This window comes from Quercus suber, unplaced genomic scaffold, assembly GCF_002906115.3.
Source record: "Quercus suber isolate HL8 unplaced genomic scaffold, Cork oak 2.0 scaffold_92, whole genome shotgun sequence".
Classification (NCBI taxonomy): Eukaryota; Viridiplantae; Streptophyta; class Magnoliopsida; order Fagales; family Fagaceae; genus Quercus; species Quercus suber.
The window spans coordinates 276,142-295,215 of record NW_027069557.1 but is presented as its reverse complement, the minus strand read 5'-3'; the positions used below and the strand labels follow the sequence as shown (position 1 = coordinate 295,215).

General features: G+C 33.6%; 2 protein-coding genes across 2 annotated transcripts; both read right to left on the bottom strand.

The window, feature by feature from the left end:
* Positions 1-522: 522 nt before the first annotated feature.
* On the bottom strand, positions 523-3,518 carry LOC112009775 (DCC family protein At1g52590, chloroplastic). The gene is made up of 5 exons (XM_024042107.2): positions 3,253-3,518; positions 1,933-1,990; positions 1,302-1,409; positions 888-980; positions 523-773 (listed from the first exon to the last, which is right to left on the bottom strand). The coding sequence occupies exons 1-5, from the start codon at positions 3,452-3,454 to the stop codon at positions 692-694; spliced, it is 543 nt and encodes a 180-aa protein (XP_023897875.1). The 5' UTR covers positions 3,455-3,518; the 3' UTR covers positions 523-691.
* Positions 3,519-5,600: 2,082 nt separating this feature from the next.
* LOC112009771 (pentatricopeptide repeat-containing protein At1g52640, mitochondrial) lies at positions 5,601-10,719 on the bottom strand. Its single transcript, XM_024042103.2, has 2 exons — positions 8,811-10,719; positions 5,601-6,149 (listed from the first exon to the last, which is right to left on the bottom strand). The coding sequence occupies exon 1, from the start codon at positions 10,502-10,504 to the stop codon at positions 8,918-8,920; it is 1,587 nt and encodes a 528-aa protein (XP_023897871.1). The 5' UTR covers positions 10,505-10,719; the 3' UTR covers positions 5,601-6,149; positions 8,811-8,917.
* Between the last annotated feature and the right edge of the window lie 8,355 nt (positions 10,720-19,074).

Here is a 19,074-nt window from a genome sequence, read left to right as displayed (position 1 = left end):
TTTTTGTTTTTTTGTTTTGTTTTTGTTTTTGTTTTTGTTTTTTGTTTTTTGTTTGTTTTTTTTTTGTTTTGGCTGAATATAAAATAAATAAATAAAGCCTCTTTGTTGAGTTTATTTGTATACTCTATTGTAATTCCTTGGAGAATAGATAGGAAAATTTAAACAAGAAAATGAAAGAAATTTTCACAGGAGAGAAGCATACTATGAGCAATGAGCTCTTAGCAGGGGGTCTTCCCATAGGTAGAAGAAAATGAGAGAAAGAGATCTTCTCAAAATTGTAGTTTCTTGAATAACATTTCTGAAAGAAGACTTCAATAACCACCTTTAAGCATTATTTCAATATGTCCAAATGGGTTACTTTTTTCTTTTCTTTTTTTCTCTACTATTTATTTGCTCCTATTAATTGCCAAGAAAATAGAGGGGAAAGAAAGAAGAAAATTAGAATATCTTGCAACCATTTTTCATTGGAATTTTGTAGTCATATTAATTCTTCTTTTCTTTCTGCCTAGCAACACAATTAAGTCACTTGAAAAGCTAAGCTATATAACATACACAAATAAACATCAGTTGATAAATATCTTTACAACTTCAATTTATTCTGGGAAAACAATATTAGTGGACCACAGGAAGAGACCTTACTTTTGGACTTTACCGTATATTGAATTAATCTAAGTACGATGAATAAATTCGTTTATATCTCACATGATTCTGAGCGGCCAAAAAATGTGTAACGGTTGTTTGCCACATTATCATATAGAAAATCCCTTATGAACCTGCAATCATCCATGAAAAGGGATAAATAAGTGTTCATCTCTGGTTGCTTCCATTAGATTCAAATCTGAAGTGACAAACAAAACAGCACTGGAAACTGGAAAGGTAGTACTTACAAAGGCACAAACTGTAGAAAAAGTGCCAACTGAGGGAAGGGTAAGTCTATGTATTCCATTATTTTCAGCACAGCTTCCGACTTGATGTATGATCTGAAATCCAGCATGGTTTCTCAGTTTTCATTAGGCAATATATCTTTAGATCTATCTTCTATGTCCAAAATAATAACCTCTTTTTGAACAAAAAGAAAGTTGTAGTAATCCATTGGTTGACAAGTAGCAGGAATATGGACATTTACTCAGCTAGGAATTGTTGAATTTAGAAACCAATCTTTTCTGTGTGTCCATCATCTTCACAACCAAAATGAACTACTATGGATGATTTGCTGATTGGTAATTGAATTCGTGCATTTATGCAAGGTACATGATTATTGTTTATCACAATTAAGCGAATTGAACCAGTAATATACAAACCTATCCTTTTCAACAAGTACAACACTGGAGATATCATCAGGAGCTCTTCCAGACCTCCTAAGCAATTTCTTGCCTGCTTCACTTTGAAGAGGCTCAAATCTTATGCTCCTGTTAATAATGAGATACAAAAGTGCAAATGAATAGATTTCAAGTGGTAAAACTATCCTATAAACATGGTAAGGAATTCATTTTAATGAAAATATGAAAGTGCATATAAAGACTTTTTTCTTTTCTTGCAGAAAAGAAGCATTCCCTTTCTACTTTTTTAGAAAGCTCATATTTTATCATTAAGTCTTTAATATGGATTTATTTTGGAATAGCATCAGCAATAAAATTACTCAGTGGCCATTACAGTGAAACTCAGGATGAAGCTTAACCAGGACCATAAACGTGAAGGTTAGTAACTTAGGTAAATTTCCAATGCGAAATAACTTCAGCCTAAAGAGTTCCATCATCATTTTCTTTCATCTTCCAGCAAACATCTTAAGTAAAGCACTAATTTGTTCGCATATAAATCCACTCCCCAAAAATGAAACTGTAATTTAACAACCCCCCTTTAATTGTGAGCCATTAGTTCAAACATTTGAGAATCGTTGTAATCAGAATTTACAAGAAGGAAAGAAACACTGACCTATTTCGATCATTTTCACGCACAAACTTCACACCCCCATTACATAAGTTGCATACACCTGTCAAACCAAATTTAGCATTTACACCAGAACAAAAAAAAATACAGATACATCAAACAGAAAACTCGGGTAGAATTACTTTAAACTTTGTCATTCATTAATTGCCCCTTAATTTAATTTGTTCAGACTCTGGGAAAGAAAGTATATATGCATTTCATGTTACATAAAAACTACAATTTGCCTATCCAAGCACCATTCTATGAACGTGTATAGTGGTTACTTGAAATTAGTTATCAGATAAGCATTCCTCTCCTCTTTACTTACATTACATAGTAAAAGAAAAACAAAAGCTTCGGTCCATGGGCTTAGTTGGACATCGCTACAAAGAGTTAGGATTGGGCAAGTTTATAAGTGCCCATGAGTTGCAAAATATCTTATAATAAAAATCTGATAATTCATTTTGGAGGTGGAACAAACAATAAATTTATTCTGATATTAGTTATTTATATTTAAAAAAAAAATTTATAAAAAGAAATATACTAACAGAAGAAAATACTCCAATTCATATATTAAAAAAATGCTAAATTTCTTTCTCCAAATACATTATCTCTTACAGATTTTACTAATACATTGCTTTTGTAAAGCAAAATTGAGAAAACCATACCAAAGATTGAATATTTCACACTAAACTAAAGATTAAGATTGAAAAGAACAGTTCACCAAAACTTCACAAAAACTTAATTAGTAATTTCACATCTGAAAATGAACGATAATGGGTTTAAATAAAAAAAATATATATTATAAAGATTTAAATAAATATTATCTAATTCATAACTAAATATAAGAAAATGCTCCAATAAGGCCTCAAATTGTTTCAGCCAAAAATAAGCCTAACTATAATTTGACCAAAAAAATTTGTATAAAACACAACAAAATTCATAATATTCCTAAATTAGCATAGCTACCACAATTTGCAATTTTTAAATTTGCCTGTAATAGTCCATATGTGATTAATTATTGTAAATTACTTTTTGGGTTTCCTCTATCAGTTCTATTCCAGGACTATAAACTAACATTTTTTTGAATCATACATTCAAATGAACCATTTTTGCAAATTTCAACCAAAAATTCCAGTACTCATCTAACAGAATCCTCGTCCCTAACACATATCATATGAAAGAAACAAGTACAGGTAGGGTACATGTACATAGACAGTTATTGGTTTACTTTGTATTCTTAAACTTAAGATTTATATGGTAGACTAAATGTTAAAGTAATAATTTTGGTCCACATATACATATGTATGTATATTACGTACGTACCATCAAATAACATGATGGGCCTTGAGTCTTGTTGGAAAAAGCTCGAAGTTGCTTCGACCCACTCCATGCTTTGGCTTCCAACTCGACCTGGACCTGGGGCTGCAGATAGAGTAGCAAACGGACTCGGTACTCTCTGTGGTCTAACGTGCGCTCGGCGTGGCACGTGCAACCGTGCGCACCCACCCTGAGCCAGTAGCGCCATGAGGAAGAAGCAGTGCTTTTAGTCTCAACTCTCAAAGAAATATTTTTATAAAAAGTAAAACACACTGAAAAAAAAAAAAAAAGGGACAAATTAGTAGGATTTTCCAGGTAGTAGATATAAATCACCTAGAAGTTTTTCATAATTACAGGGAAACCCTTCTTTTCGTAGCGTGCGAGCTATATGCTGCAGGGGAGTAGAGGAGGAATGGCTGGCTAATTTTGTAAAAGTGGAGTGATGAGTTATTTTATTTATGTGGATTTATTTTCTTCCCTTTGCTCTCTCTCTCTCTCTCTCTCTCTCTCAGTCGGTGTGGCTAAACTGGGTGCCACGTGCGAACAAAAATAACACTCGAATTTGATCGAGTTGAGAATAAACAACAAAAATATACAAACTATTTTATATAAAAGGCGTTTTGTATATCAATCACTCTAATCATGGCACATCAAATTGGTAAACAATAATAAAAATAAGGATAAACAAAAAATTATTTTATTGGAATCTGAATATATGGGGAAAATTCAAAATTTTTTTAGTCAATTTTAAAATTTCCATTTTAACCCAAAATATCTACAAAGTAATGATTTGGTTCATTTCCTTCTTCATTTTTTTTTTAAACAAAAAAAAAAAAAGAAAAAGAAAAAGAAAAAGGAAAAGTCTATGATCTATCGATGCCAAGAGTTTGATCGACTTTTTCACTGTCCATATGAATTTGTATTATGGTGAGTCTAGCTGATTGCCCAATTACTATCTCAAATGTTATTGGGCTTGCATGGAGGTCGATGGTTGGAGATAAAAAAAGAGAGAGGAGAGGAAAAATAAAATAATGCCACATCATATTTGAAAATTCCGTCAAATAAAACACCCCTTTAGCAATTTATTCATACTATGTTAAGGTAAAAAATAGACAAAAGTTAGATGGACGGATTCAAATTGTTACTTCTTAAAAATTGACTATACCAAAGTTTAATTTACCCCAAATTTCAATGACCAATACTTGGTATTCTAAAAAAAAAAAAAAGTATTATTTGCCCTATATTAATTCTATCAAAATTTTACATAACAAACAACCAAACAAAAAGCAAACCATGATATCTTGATACTTAACTAAGATATAATTATATAAAACGAGACAGTATATTTATATACAGTAAACTAATTCCAATTCTTGAAACTTGGAAACAATTCCTCCAAGCTCATAGCTATCCCATCCTCAGCAACAAACATAACCATGAATTATCTTTAGCAATATGTTAAATGCAATCCGGGATTCATTCCAATATGCAGCCACTTAGAACTTTGGCAAAACCAGGATTGCATTTAACAGATGAGCAATACCACACCATCACAAAGTTGCACTCATCATAAATAATAAACCTGTTTTTATCAAAGCAGTACTGAAAAATTAAGCATATTTCACATAGATCTCAAAGCTGCAAATATGAAGTTCGCTTAAGCACTCACATCACATCTCTTGGCATCTGATTGAGCCCACCATAGCAATCCAATCGGATATATCCATTACTCTCAACTGGAAAAGCTGCAGCATTTGAACAAAAAACTAAACCGAATGTCTGCAATGAATGCCAATAAAGATTGACTCGGAATATCACAAAACCAACTAGAACCCTATACCAACCATAAATCTATCTCCATCCCAATCATAATTACAGAATTCAACATTCTTGATTATGAAAATCATTTCTCATTAACTTTCCACGCTAAAAAGACATTCAGAACAAACAATTACAGAACAAAGTACCCTCATAAACTTTCTCCATATAAATTGCTTTCCTTCCTCTTAAATTTTAAATGACTATGCTTCATATGTAGCAAACAAATATTAAATCCCAAAAAAGTCTTTGCAGACTATCTGCCAAATACTATACGTATCACAAAGATCCTAAAATTTTTGTCAACGATAAAGAAATGAGAAATTAATTTTTTTAGTGGGAGTTGTAGCCAATGACTTCAACCAAGTTTGTAACCAAACTTTGTCAAAAAGCTAATCAATCTGCATGACAACTCCCTTGCTGATAGGAGTGTTTAACTGAGCACTCTAATCCCTCCATAGCAACTGCTGACAAGTTTGAAATGAAGTTGCATCAAAATGAAAACTAACATCTCTACAGAAATAATAGCTCCTGAATCAGTTTTAATCTCCACTTTTTTCATACCATATTCCACATCAACAAAATTATCTGATCAATGCCCCACAACTCATCTTTAACACTTGGACAAATTCTCAGACTGAGAGAGAAAACCGAAAGCCACTTGATCTCCCTTAATTAATCCATCCCTGCAAACCTTCGACCACCTTCGAAGCAACTGTCAGCATTAAGCCAATTACTTCACAAAAAGTTCCAAGCCAGGAATATTACAACAGGTAGCACTCTTCGTGGTACAACAAAGTCCCGAAAGAGTGCCAATTGAAAGAAAGAAAACGGTCAATTCAAATAAAAGAATGAGTTTTCAATACTACTGTTACAACAAAAAATTGGATATTCCATATTCCTAGATTGTTAAGCCAGACAACAGCATGACAATATGGTAAGATTCAGAACAATAATTTTCTAACTATTGAACATTATACAGAAATATTGAGGTGATACTTGAGAAAATCAAGCCATTTCTGCTGCAAGCAGGTCAGCTGTTTCCTCTTAAATATTCACATATGCCAAAAGCTCAGGCAGCCAAACTGCAAACACCAGAAAATTTATAGGAATCAGTAAAAGCCTGAAACACACAGAAACATAAATTAAAATGAAGGACTACTTTCAAACATTACCAAGTCAAATCACGTGGCATGTTATCTTGAAACATGCCTCATGAGATGGGCAGAATATATTTTTTATAGAGATCCTGTTCATTTCAAAGAGGGGGGAAAAACAAAAGATTCCAAATTCAAACAAATAAAATTCCAAGTTATACATTGGCATCAAATGCTTATGCATATAGAGCTTATTTACGCATAGGTGTGCTTGACATGATGTCTTTTGTATTTATTGATAAGATTAGAAAGAACTAGCCCATTATCTCCACTAAACTATGCCTCTATCTTTGTGTGCTTGACATAATTATACAGTAGCAATTGACTAAACAGCAGTACAGGACCCTCATCATTTTTCTTAAATGACAACTCTCTGGCTGTTTTGCACACAATTTGCAGTCATACTAGCAGTTACCCACCATCAGAACAGAAGCACACATAACCCTCATAACAAATAAGTATTGGTAACTACCTGTACTTGTAATATTAGATAGCATATGGCAATTCCAGTGAATAAAATCCATAAATATACAGTAATAAATATAGGATATAGCATATACACATAGCAATTAAAATAGAGAAAAAACAAAGAAAGTGAATATAATTGTCATATTCGATAGCTTATAGCAAAGAAATTAGTAGATAATGGCCTATGAATTTCATGCCCCTAACTTATGGCATGGTTGCACCAATGTTATATATTTTCAAAAGAAGAATTAATATTTCAAATTAACAACTGGAAGTGATCTATCTCCCTCTCATATCCAAAAAGCGAAGAACTCTCTGTTAAGTTTGCAAAGAAAATCAACAAGAACAACACTATGCACTGCAATGGAAAAGTAAATCATGAAGTTCTTAGCATACTGCTCACTTAGCATATGCTGCCTCAAGCGCATGTCACTAATTTGTAATTTCTATAGAAAAAAAATCCTCAAAATTGTGTCACTAGACTTGTAAAACTACTCCCCTACTTAGCTTAAATAAATATAATGGAAAAGAAAAAAACTCAATACCCTTTGACAAGTCATGCTGCCTCAAGCTTATGTCAGTATGAAGTTGTCTATTAGGTTAAATAGACTTGGTGACAGAACAGAGTTCTCCAGGGGAAAATTGCAAACAACCAACCAAACAGAATCAGCTGTGCTGCTGCTACACACAGAAAAAGCTAGCACAAAAAACATGCTAGAGATGTTTTTCATAATAAGATCTAGAGCAGTACCATATCAAATTTCAAGAACCACAGGTCTACAGCTATCATGGTCTGATGACTACAACACAAAACATACAATTAGGGAACCAAAAATGCACCATATCATCAGGAAAGATGCAAAAATTGTGTTCTTTATCAGCAGAGAGGGGTTTCTTGAAACTCAAAATCAAAGTTCAGACCGTCGAATCAGAATTTTCAGGAGTTCTGAAAAATCATCAAAGAGATTCTTGAATGAAAAACTCAAGATAGCCCTCCCTCTAGATTCATCCTCTTAACAAATGACAGAATGATTTTGCAATTATTGAGTTTTTGTCATTATTATTTTATAGTTACAACAAGTGGAGGGGGATTCGCACCTGAGTTTGCATAATAGAGACCAGGCAGTGGCACAATTATTGAATATTTGAACGTAGAATAATAAAATTTCATAATCTATCAATTAGTTGGTATCATAAAAGCTTATCATTAAGCAAGAAATTAATGTTAAGTATGAATTCATTGAGCTCATGAGAATGACAGCCATACCAATAGTTGCACAAATATAATGAATAAAAGTATCAAATCGTCATAGTTCCAAAGGTATTATTTTAAGTATGAACTCATGAGGATGGTCCAAGAAGCCAACCATCTATATTCTTGGTAAACACTGCCTACCAAAGCATACGATCAGTTTGATTATCAGATGGCTGAATAAAGTACCCAAGAGTTCAACCACCTCTTACAATTTCTAAAGCGAATTTTCTCAACAATATCAGGTGAGCCAGTTTACGGACTACCTAGAGTGGATGCTTCAAGTGTCTATGAAGTCAACCTTGAGACTCCATGACCACAATGAGACTTAATATTGGTAAAATATATAAATCCTCAAGAAATTGATTTCGAAAAACATTTTGTTTTGCTAAGCTATTAAAAGTACCCCGAATAATGACATAACTAATCAGTCCTGTCCGCTGAAATAGGTGATATCCAACTGAAAATTATTAACACAAAAGATGTTGTCAAACTTATACCAATGCATCATTCATAATTAATAGTAGCTCATGCATAAAGTAAATTGCCTCACTGAGTTTTTCATGGTATTTTAATGTACAACAAAGAAAATGAAAATATAATTTCCAATGAAAAAATAACAACCACTATTAGAAACTCAAATTTAACTACAACATTTTGGAAAATAAAAGCTTCTAGACATTGTTAGACACTATTACTAATTGTTCACCTTCATTTTTTACTGTGACAGAGCAATCTCAAATCATTCAACCTAGGTTTTCTCTACTTATTGTGCATCCTATAACAATAATTGAGACAGCATATACAAGTAGACTATAAGGTCTATGTTTAAATAAATATAAAAAAGTATTAAAAAGGAAAAAACGTACACAAAAGGGAACTACTGCTGGGAATTCATCCAGAGATTGTTCTTAGAAGAAATACAACCACTTCATCTAGATGATCATAATTCCAAGATGCTCATAGCCCATTGCTCTTAATCACTTTCCAGATCTGTTTCTTCACTTCTTGAAGTCTTATTTGTCTTATCACCTCTTATCATGTTTGCCAGCTCCTGAATTGAACAAGAAGTGCTTCTCTCCATCTTATTTGCAAGTATCTCAATCTGGTCCAAGAAACCTAGCTCTAATATGCGGTTCCTCAACAACTCAATGGTAGAAGTATATGGCGGTATTCCTTCATCAACCATCATCTCAAAGTACTTACATGCCTCCTCTAGTTTACCTTTCTTCTTGCATAGACCATGAATCATGACAGCATATGTTGACACCGAAGGATAAAATCTTCGCTCCCCCATACTCTCCCAAACTTCAGTTGCCCTATCAAATCTTCCTATCCTGATAAGCAATTTGAGCACCATATTATAGGTATGTCGGTCTGGCATGCAATTATCTTTCTCCATTCTAGAAATCAATTTAAGAGCCCTATTCACCTCAGAATGATCGCAGTGGTAAGCTTGCAAAGCATTGTAACTCCATGTATCCGGCCAAACTCCCCGCTCAATCATCTCATCTAGAAGTTGGTAAGCCTCATCCACCCTATCATTTTTACAAAGCTTCTTGATAATACAATTGTAAGTATAAACGTTAGGCAAAAGCTCATATCTTCTCATTCGGTCAAGCACCCTAAAGGCTGAATGCATATCATTTGCTTCACAATATGCGCGGATGAAAATCGAGTAAGTAGAAGCATCAGCGTCAACTCCATTAGACCCCATTTCCCGGAAGATCTTATACGCTTCATCCACATTCCCAGCTTTGCACAAAGCCTCCAACAAACTAGTATATGCTAACACGTCCACCTTACAGCCTCGTTCAAGCATTTCATCAAACAACTTACGTGCCTCATTTGAGTCACCAATATCCCCCCACCCCCTCATCAAAATGCTATAAGTTTTTGAATTCAGCTCGAACCCAATCTTCACTTTATCAAAAAATTGTTGGGCATGTCTTACATGCTTCCTTTTGCATAACACATACAAAAGCCGATTAAGATCATGAATTCCCGGCTTGATACCAAACTCAACCATTCGATTGAAAGCTCGAACCGCATCCTCAGGAAGATTAGCTCTACCGTAAGCTCTAAAAACAAGCCAGAAAACTTCAGAGCTAATCCCAACACAATGAGAGTCTCTCATTTCTATTAGGAAATCCCATAATATAGCAAACTGCTTACTACTTCCCAAGATATCAACCAAAATCTGATAGCTAATAACACTATGCTCAAAACCCGGAATTCTTTTAGCCCAAAGAAAGAACCTGTGAGCTGAGAACCCAAGATTTTTGCACCTCTTCAACACTTGCTCGACCATGTTTGTGGATATTTGATTTGAAAAAGTGTTGAGAGAAAGTTCTAAATCATTATGGGGGTTCCGGTGGTCACTGAGTATGCGAGAGATTTCGTTAACGAGGTGTGGTGATGATGGGTCCGGCACTAATGAGAGTTGTGAGGCTTGGGAAGAGAAAGGGTGGATATTTTGGGGTTTGGGTTTGAGACGAAAGTGGAAGAGAGTGTGTAAGATTTTGGGTTTACAGGACAGAGACAGAGACCTAGTTGTGGCCATCTCATGATTTTTTTGCACTAACTTCCTAGTGCTTATATATTATTAACATTATTGAAGACACAAATAAAACACAAATGTCAAGAACCCAACTGAGATTACATGATATAGACTTATCAGCTTGAGTAATGTGGTCTCACGTATTGCCTCAAAGGTCTTAGTTAACAGGTTGAAACGTATGTTCCCTTTTATGTCTAATTGCCTTAATATTGATAATATACTTGTTGCTTTTGAAATTATGCATCATATAAATCAAAAAAGAAAGGGAAAGGTAGAGAGACAGCCTTAAAACTTGATATGAGTAAAACTTATGAAAGGGGATAATGAGGATACTTGGATAATATAATGCTTAAAATGAGCTTTGATGTGAAGTGGGTGGATTTCATGATGAGATGTGTTAGAATTGTAACTTATTGGGTGAAGATTAATGAGGAACCTTGAGGGCTCATTACCCCAACTAGGGGGCTGTGCTAAGGGGACTCTCTCTCCCTATTTCTTTTTTTGATTTGTGCAGAAGGCTTGTCGGCACTAATTAAGTAATTCGTGGAGCAAGGAATGTTGAAAGGAGTGGTGGCAAGCATGACGGGACCTAAGATTTCGCACCTTTTCTTTGTAGATGGTAACCTCATTTTCTGTCACACTACACATGAGGATTGCACTACTTTGGAAAATATCCTAGAAACTTATGAACAGGCATCTAGGCAACAATTGAATCAGGAGAAAACTGCTCTATACTTCAGTTGTAATACCCTCAAAGACATTTAGGAGGGCATAAAGGATCAATTTCGGGTAGAAATAATACGTCAACATGAGAAATACCTTGGCCTACCATCTTTAGTGGGGAAAAATAAGCACAATACTTTTCAATAAATACCTGAAAGGTTGGATAGTAAACTATCAGGTTGGAAAGAAAGCTATTATCAACTATAGGCAAGGAGATACTAATTAAGACAGTTGCAAAGGCAATACCTACATACACCATAAGTGTTTTTAAACTCACTAATGCTCTATGTTATGAAATGACAAGTATGGTTCAAACCTTTTGGTGGGGACAAAAGAATGAGAAAAATAAGATGGCATGGTTGAGTTGGGAAAAAAAATGTGCTTACCCAAGGTCGAAGGAGGTTTGAGTTGTTGGGATCTTAAGGACTTCAATCTTGCTTTGCTAGCTAAATAGGGATTTAGGTTACAAAATAACACTGACTCGTTGGTCTATAAGGTCTTTAAAGCCTGGTATTTCACCCATGGAGACTTTCTTATTGCTGAGCTTGGCAATCATCCTTCTTTTGCATGGAGAAGTATTATGGTAGCACAAAACCTTGTTTGACATGGACATCGATGGCAAGTAAGGAATGGTTCGTCAATTGATATAATGAGGGATAACTGGACTCATCAACCATCTTCCTTCAAGCTTATAGCTCCACTAGCCAGTTTGCCAATGGGAGCACAAGTTAATTTGTTCATAGAACCTCACTCTAGGGAGTGGAATGCAATTATGATTAATTAATTATTTATTCCTGCTGATGCTTCGGCTATGCTTATTATTCCAATAAGCTCTAGGTGGCAGAGAGATCGGCTGGTGTGGGCTTACACTCTTAAAGGACATTTTACATTCCATAGTGCTTACTAAGTGGCAGTTACCATGAACTCTTCTCCAAGCCCAGGCGAGTCCTCAAATGACTAGCATAATCTGAATTTCTGGAAGTGTCTTGGAGCCTCAATGTCCCAAACAAGATCAAATCGTTCGCTTGGAGGGCTTGTAGAAATATTCTTCCCACTAAAGCTAATTTATACCACCAACCGGTCATTGATGATCCTTCTTGCGAGGCCTGTAATTAAGTTGCTAAAAATGGTGGTTATCTGTTTTGGGAATATGATCGAGCTTGTGAAGTTTGGAGGCTATCATGAATACCATTTGAACCCGGAGGTGCCTGATTCACTGAATTCCAAGATTTCCTGTGGCATGCCAAATTTGTTCAGCATTTAGATGATGATATGTTAGCCCTAATCATTATTGTAGCGGTTGTAGCCTGGTGTCTTTGGTTCAACCAAAATGAAGTCCTGTAAGGAAGACCTAGACAACAAAGTTTTGCTATCGTTCACAAGGCGAGATATCTGTTGCATGAATTCCAGGTGGTAAATTTTATGATTTCTCCACTAGGTTACTCAGATGAGGTTACTAGACTCCCCCGAGAGAACCAAGGTAAATGTCGACAGAGTGGTGTTTGAAAATTTGCAATCTTCGAGGATGGGGGCTGTGATCCGAGATCATGAAAGACAAGTTGCAGCGGCACTAAGCAAGAATTTTCATAGACCTTTTGGGCCGATTGAAGTTGAAGCCATTGCACTATACGAACATGTCACTTTTGCTTGGGATATAGGTATCAAAGATGTAAGTTTTTTAGTGCGATTCCCTAATAATATTTAATGCAATCTCTAGAAACAAAGAACTGGCAGCCATTTTGTCTAATATTATCTTGGGGATCTTTCAAAAAATATGAGACTTCAGAGACTTCAGAAGAGTACAATTTTGTCATGTAAGGCGACAAGAATCGTTCTGCACATGTTTTAGCACAATACGCCAAAAGTGTTTCTCATTTTATAACTTGGATAAAGGAAAATCCTATTATGCTTGGCTCAGGATGTATTGAATTTCCCTTCTTAATAAAGTTTTTGTATTCTTGTAAAAATAAATAAATAAATAAATAAAACCCAAATAACGAATAATAATTATTGTCACAAAATAATTAGAAAGTCCTATAATGGAATATATATATATATATATATATAAATATATATATATATATATATATATATATATATATATATATATAAGAAAGTGAAAATTTTGATTCTCTCTTAATCAAAACACGAATGGTTTGAAAAGGATTGGGCAGAAGCTTCTAAACCCGATGTACCCAAATAACATGCAACAATGTTTATAAGAAATAGAAAGAAAACGCACTGGTAGTGCCTCAATTGTACGGTAAGCTGAATCACCATAGTTGGAGAACGCCATTGCTGTTGCAAGCTCTTTCATTCTTCATTTCTTATTAATTTTTCACTATGTTATTGGTGATTTGGATTTGATCTTTTCAATTTTTTTTTTTTTTTATTCAGCTTTTTGTGGTTTAGAATAGGTGATTCATGGACAAAATTGCTAAATGCTCTGTTTGGGCAAACTAAGCAGCGTTTTACCCTATTTTTGAAACTAATTAGGGAAATGCCCTTATTTTGAAAATCAATTTTCTAAAAATCGAGTTAGGCTCTATAGTGGCGTTTTTAAGGAGCCTATAGTGATGTTTTAAGGACATATAGTGGCGTTTTGTAACTCAACATATATGAAATCTAGTTATAAGCAAAAAAAAATTAAAAAAAATTGCCTATAACTCGATTTAATGAAGGTCGAGTTACAAAACGTCACTATAAGTCCTGAAAATGTTACTATATGTCCTTAAAAACGCTGCTATAGGGCTCCAGAAATTTTTTTTTTTTTTTATAACTCGATTTTGAGAAAATCGAGTTTCAAAAGAGGGGCATTTTCTTAATTAGTTTCAAAAATAGGGCAAAATGCTGCTTAGTTTGCCCAAATAGGGCATTTAGCAATTTTGTCCGGTGATTCATGGTAGTGCTTGATTTAGGAAATTTATAGAGATTTTACTTTTTGAGGATGGAAACTATAGAGATTGTGAACAACTATAATGGTTGAGAAGTTATATTATTATTTTTTATAAGAAAGTTATTGTAGCTGCAAGTGCTCGCGACAGGCTTTAGGTTTCCTTAAATCAATGAGAAGTACTCCTTCGCCTAAGGTGGACCATAGCGGAAGGTGTAAATGGAGTTGCCACCTAAATTAGGTTTAAGAACCATCAATATAGGACCCTTGTGGAATGACTAATCTTTACCAGAGCACGTGTTTGGAGTTTAGGTATATGGATAGGAAGATGTTAGGCACCCAACTCCACCCGACCTCTAGGTCGGCCTCCACTCATTGTGTTTCAAATCCTAGTACTATCAAATGGTCCTCTAATATGTTAGTCTAAACTTACACAAACTAACATGCATCTAACATCCAAACATGGCAAATGTCCCACACTCATCTATAGCATAAAACTCTACCATTCTAGCAATATATATCCAATGGCAACAAACACATCACAAAACAGTATCATAAATTAAAATAATCAAGTATATTCATCATGTTCATCAACCAAATCCAATACATGTTCATGTAATTATGCATGACTTACCTTACTTACATTGTTGCACTATAACACCTCAGCACCTATGCATCAATTTATGTTCAAGTTCTCATGAATATTCATGTGATTCTACCAAGCATAAACCCTAATCATCAATTTATCAATCCAAGTATATGAAACAAGTTATTCTACTAACATTAATGCTAAACATGTGAAAACTAGACTCAACAAGACCTAAACATGTTATTATAACTAATCAAAACAAACAAAATAGCAAGAACCATAAATCTACATTTCTAGGCATGAGTATGAGTGCACATGAATGAAGTATGTGTATGCATGCCTATGCATGCCTCAAGTATGCATACACATACATAAATCACGCGCACGCATACACACCCAAAAATAGTTTTAAAGCACAACGAAACAAGCATACGCATGCATACACACCCAAAAACACAATTTTAAAGCACAACCAAAAGACACAATCAAACAAAACCTAGCATGCTTCTGCTATATTAATCCAACTTTTCATTCAAAACATGGTGAGAACAACAAGTGAAAATCAAATAAAGCAAACATATTTCTAAGCATGTATAACAAATAATTCAAATTAAGAACAAAAAGAACACAAGTTATAAAAATCCAAATTAAGGAAGAGCCATGAAGAGAGACTCACCTTACTTATGGAACACAACTTGGTTGATATTTAACCGATCCCTTAGTGCCTACACAATAAGATTCAATGAGATATCATGGAAATCAAATGATTCAATAGTTTATAGGTAATCCCAACTCAAAATAAAAATATGTCCTTGAAAAGTTTTAGAAAGAATGTTTGAAAAACGTTCCTTGGAATGAGATCAAGAGTTTCTACCCTAATGAGTATTAAAGAGAGGTTTTGAAGAACCAAAAATGTGCTTTGGGTTTTGATAAACATGTATGAAAACATTTATTTTTTACTTGACCAATATTCCCATGATTTGATACTTAAGATGACGATGGAGTTAAGGTGGTACTAACGAATGGTGCATATGTAATCACAACGATTATAAGAGTAAAAGTATAAAAAACCATCTAGTTACTTATGACTACAAAACATATAAACAAGTAAGTTTATTCAAAATTTCATGTATAAAAACATTTACATTTTACCTGGTCAACAACCGCATAATTTGATACTTGAAACAATGATAAAGTTAGTGGTGCTTATGTAATCACAAGATTATAAGAGGAAACAGTTTGAGATATTATCTAATTACTTATAATTGCAATAAATGTAAATAAGTAAGTTTATTCAAAATTCATGTATGAAAATGTTTACTTCTTACCTTTCCAACATCCGCATGATTTGATACTTGAGACAATAATGGCGTTAATGGTGCCTATATAATCACAATGATTATAAGAGAAACAGTTTATGAAATCATCTAATTACTTATAAGTGCAAAACATATAAACAAGTAAGTTTACCCCTAAGAATGACATGAAACGAGTTTTGTAACTATGTATTAGTCTGAAAGACTAACAGGATAAGTCTATTATTTCAACCAAAAAAAAAAAAAAAAAAGACCTTATTAATAAATTCATAAATGAAAAGGCAAATATAGTACAATCTCCAACTTCACAAATTATCTACAAGTTATTTTACTACGATTAAAAAAAACAGTTACTTGATGTGAATAATGTTCTCCGTGTGAGCTATAATTATTATATTGTATGTTGGGAGCAAAACTAGGTTCCTATATAGAAAAATATGTGTGTGTGTGTGTGTGTGTGTGTGTGTGTGTGTGTGTGTGTGTGTATTATTAACCATAACAATATAAAATTTAACAAACAATGGAAACTTAGTATGGTGTAAAAATAATTAAGTGAAATTTACCTTGGAGAACTGTTGACTAACCTAATCCTTTAATTCAACTCTACCCCTTTTTTTTTGTTTGCTTCTCAACTCAAATTTTCTTTCATTTTCCACCCTTGTGACCCACTTTTTTCTTAAGACCTTTAGCCCTTTCAACCAAATTTTCTAAATGCTAGTTAGGATCAAAATTTTCATTGCCACTACATAATGACATTTAATTGGGCAATTAATGACCAGCAACATTTTTCCTTGAAATATCTCTTTTTTTTTTTTTTTTCTTTTTTTTAAAAAATTCCTCTATCATCTTCTATATTAAAGCAAATGCATTTTTAGTGTCTACTTCTCAAAAAGTTAATCGTACCAACTTAGGATATAATATTTTATACCGCTATATAATAGTCGAGTTGACATCCTCTTCCACATTTGTTCTTTTATTGTCCAAGATATATCCATTTTTTTTTCTTCTTTTATCCATCTTTTCAAAATGTACATATCAAGAATTGTTTTTATATCAAGCGAGTTAAAAACTTTCAAAACATGGCAACATAAAATCGTAACTATTTCAAACTTCTACAACTACATGAAAATGTCTCATCTACATTGTCATAAGAGACTGTACTCACCAAGTTTATGGAGAAACTCAACAATGTATATATTTACTAAAACATCCTCTTGGCTATTTTTTATCTTTGTTGTTGATGCAAGGTCATACTGATCATGAAGTGTTTGAAATACTAGGTGTGTACGCTTGTACTACTTGTTTCATCAAGGAAGATCTTTTCAAGCCTAACAGGGGAAATTTTTGTCTAGCATTAAATTCAAACTATAACTCTCTTTCTCATTTTTGCTTAATCACTCGATTAAAATGTCAAAAAAATTCTACTACATCCAAATTAGATTTCAAGTAATCTTTCAAATTTCCATTCAAACTTTCACTGAGTTATGTACTTCATACTCCTAATGTAAATTCATTCTTCTTGTAACACGTTGCCCATTTTCTTTTCAATTTGTACATACTATTCAACCAACTACAATCATGTATAGCATATGTGTCAATCATGTCCTCACATGTTTTTTCAAATTCAATTTCATCATTATAACCAAACAAACAAATTTTAAAAACTTGAAGAAAAGAAGAACCATCTTTCATCAAATTACCCAAATGTTTTATCTTATTTTGCATTATGTGTCAAGTGCATAATCCATAGTAAGTGTTAGGCATTACCTCATTTAATGCCTTTGTCATTGTAAGATCTTGATTTGTAAAAACTGGTTTAGGCCTTTTACCTGCGTGTGCAACCTGAAAGCCTTCAAAAAGCCACTAAAATGATTTTACCATTTTATCATATAAAAGAGTAGCCCTAAAAATGGTTAAGCCTCTACAATGATTGAAACTGACTCTACTCCATATTGAAATGATTAATTTTTAGTCAATTGTTCATGAATGTACCCTAATAAACATGCAACTTCACCATATATTATGATTTTTTGTTGTCTTGCTCTAAGGTAATTTTTATGATCAAGCTCAGTGAATCCAAGATTAGCTTTCCCACCAGCCTTTCTACACATTAACTCATGTGTTGCTTTTGGCTTGATTCTAGAAGAGGATGCTAAATCAATCAATCCCGCATGAAATTCTTAAATTTTTCATCAAAATCTTATTATATAATCTGTTTTTGATAGATGAAGGGTGTGATTATGTTCTCCAACAAAATCAACCACTTCATACTTTCTAGTTTCTCGCACTAATGATTCATAAAACCTTACAGGACAATTAGTCCTTGTATCATCTCGGTTACAAGTGTGATTGAAATCTTCTTTCTCTATACCTCGAATGCTCTATGCAAGGTTAGGGTTTAGGTAGGTTTTAAATACACAAAATGATCCTTCCACCTAAATAGTTTTTTTGGCAAGGGCCTTCACTAGTCATATGATTTTAGTGATATCATTATTCGAGAACAGGAGATTAAGTCATAAGGAGTACAAAATGAGGTGTCTACAATGACTATTTATTGGTAAAGTAAGAAACAAGGTTGTGTTGCGAAGCATATGATGGAGGTAGAATGTATATCAATACAATGGTTAGGCATGCAATTTGGGTTAAATGTTTTTTCTATAATTTGAAATTCAGTATACTAGAATGTCTAGTTGATGTAACAACTAGTCTGCTATCGATAATAAAAAGAGGAGTATCACTATATTTAAGATCTAGTGGAAAACGTGATACTCAAGTTTAGGTTATCCACTCAAGCGAGATGATGGCTAATCCCTTGACCAAGGGGTGACTATTGATTAATTTAGAGAGCATGTAGACTATAAAGAAAATGGGACTTGTGGATCCAAATACCTAGATGGATACTATATATTTTGTTTGGATATGATGGACCTAGGGATGCCTAGATGAATNGTGATTCAATATGGAGAAATGTTTTGCTAGGGTTGCCCTATTTCAAAAAGGAGACAAATTCAACCTTATGCAATGCCCAAAAAATGAATGAGAACGGAAACAA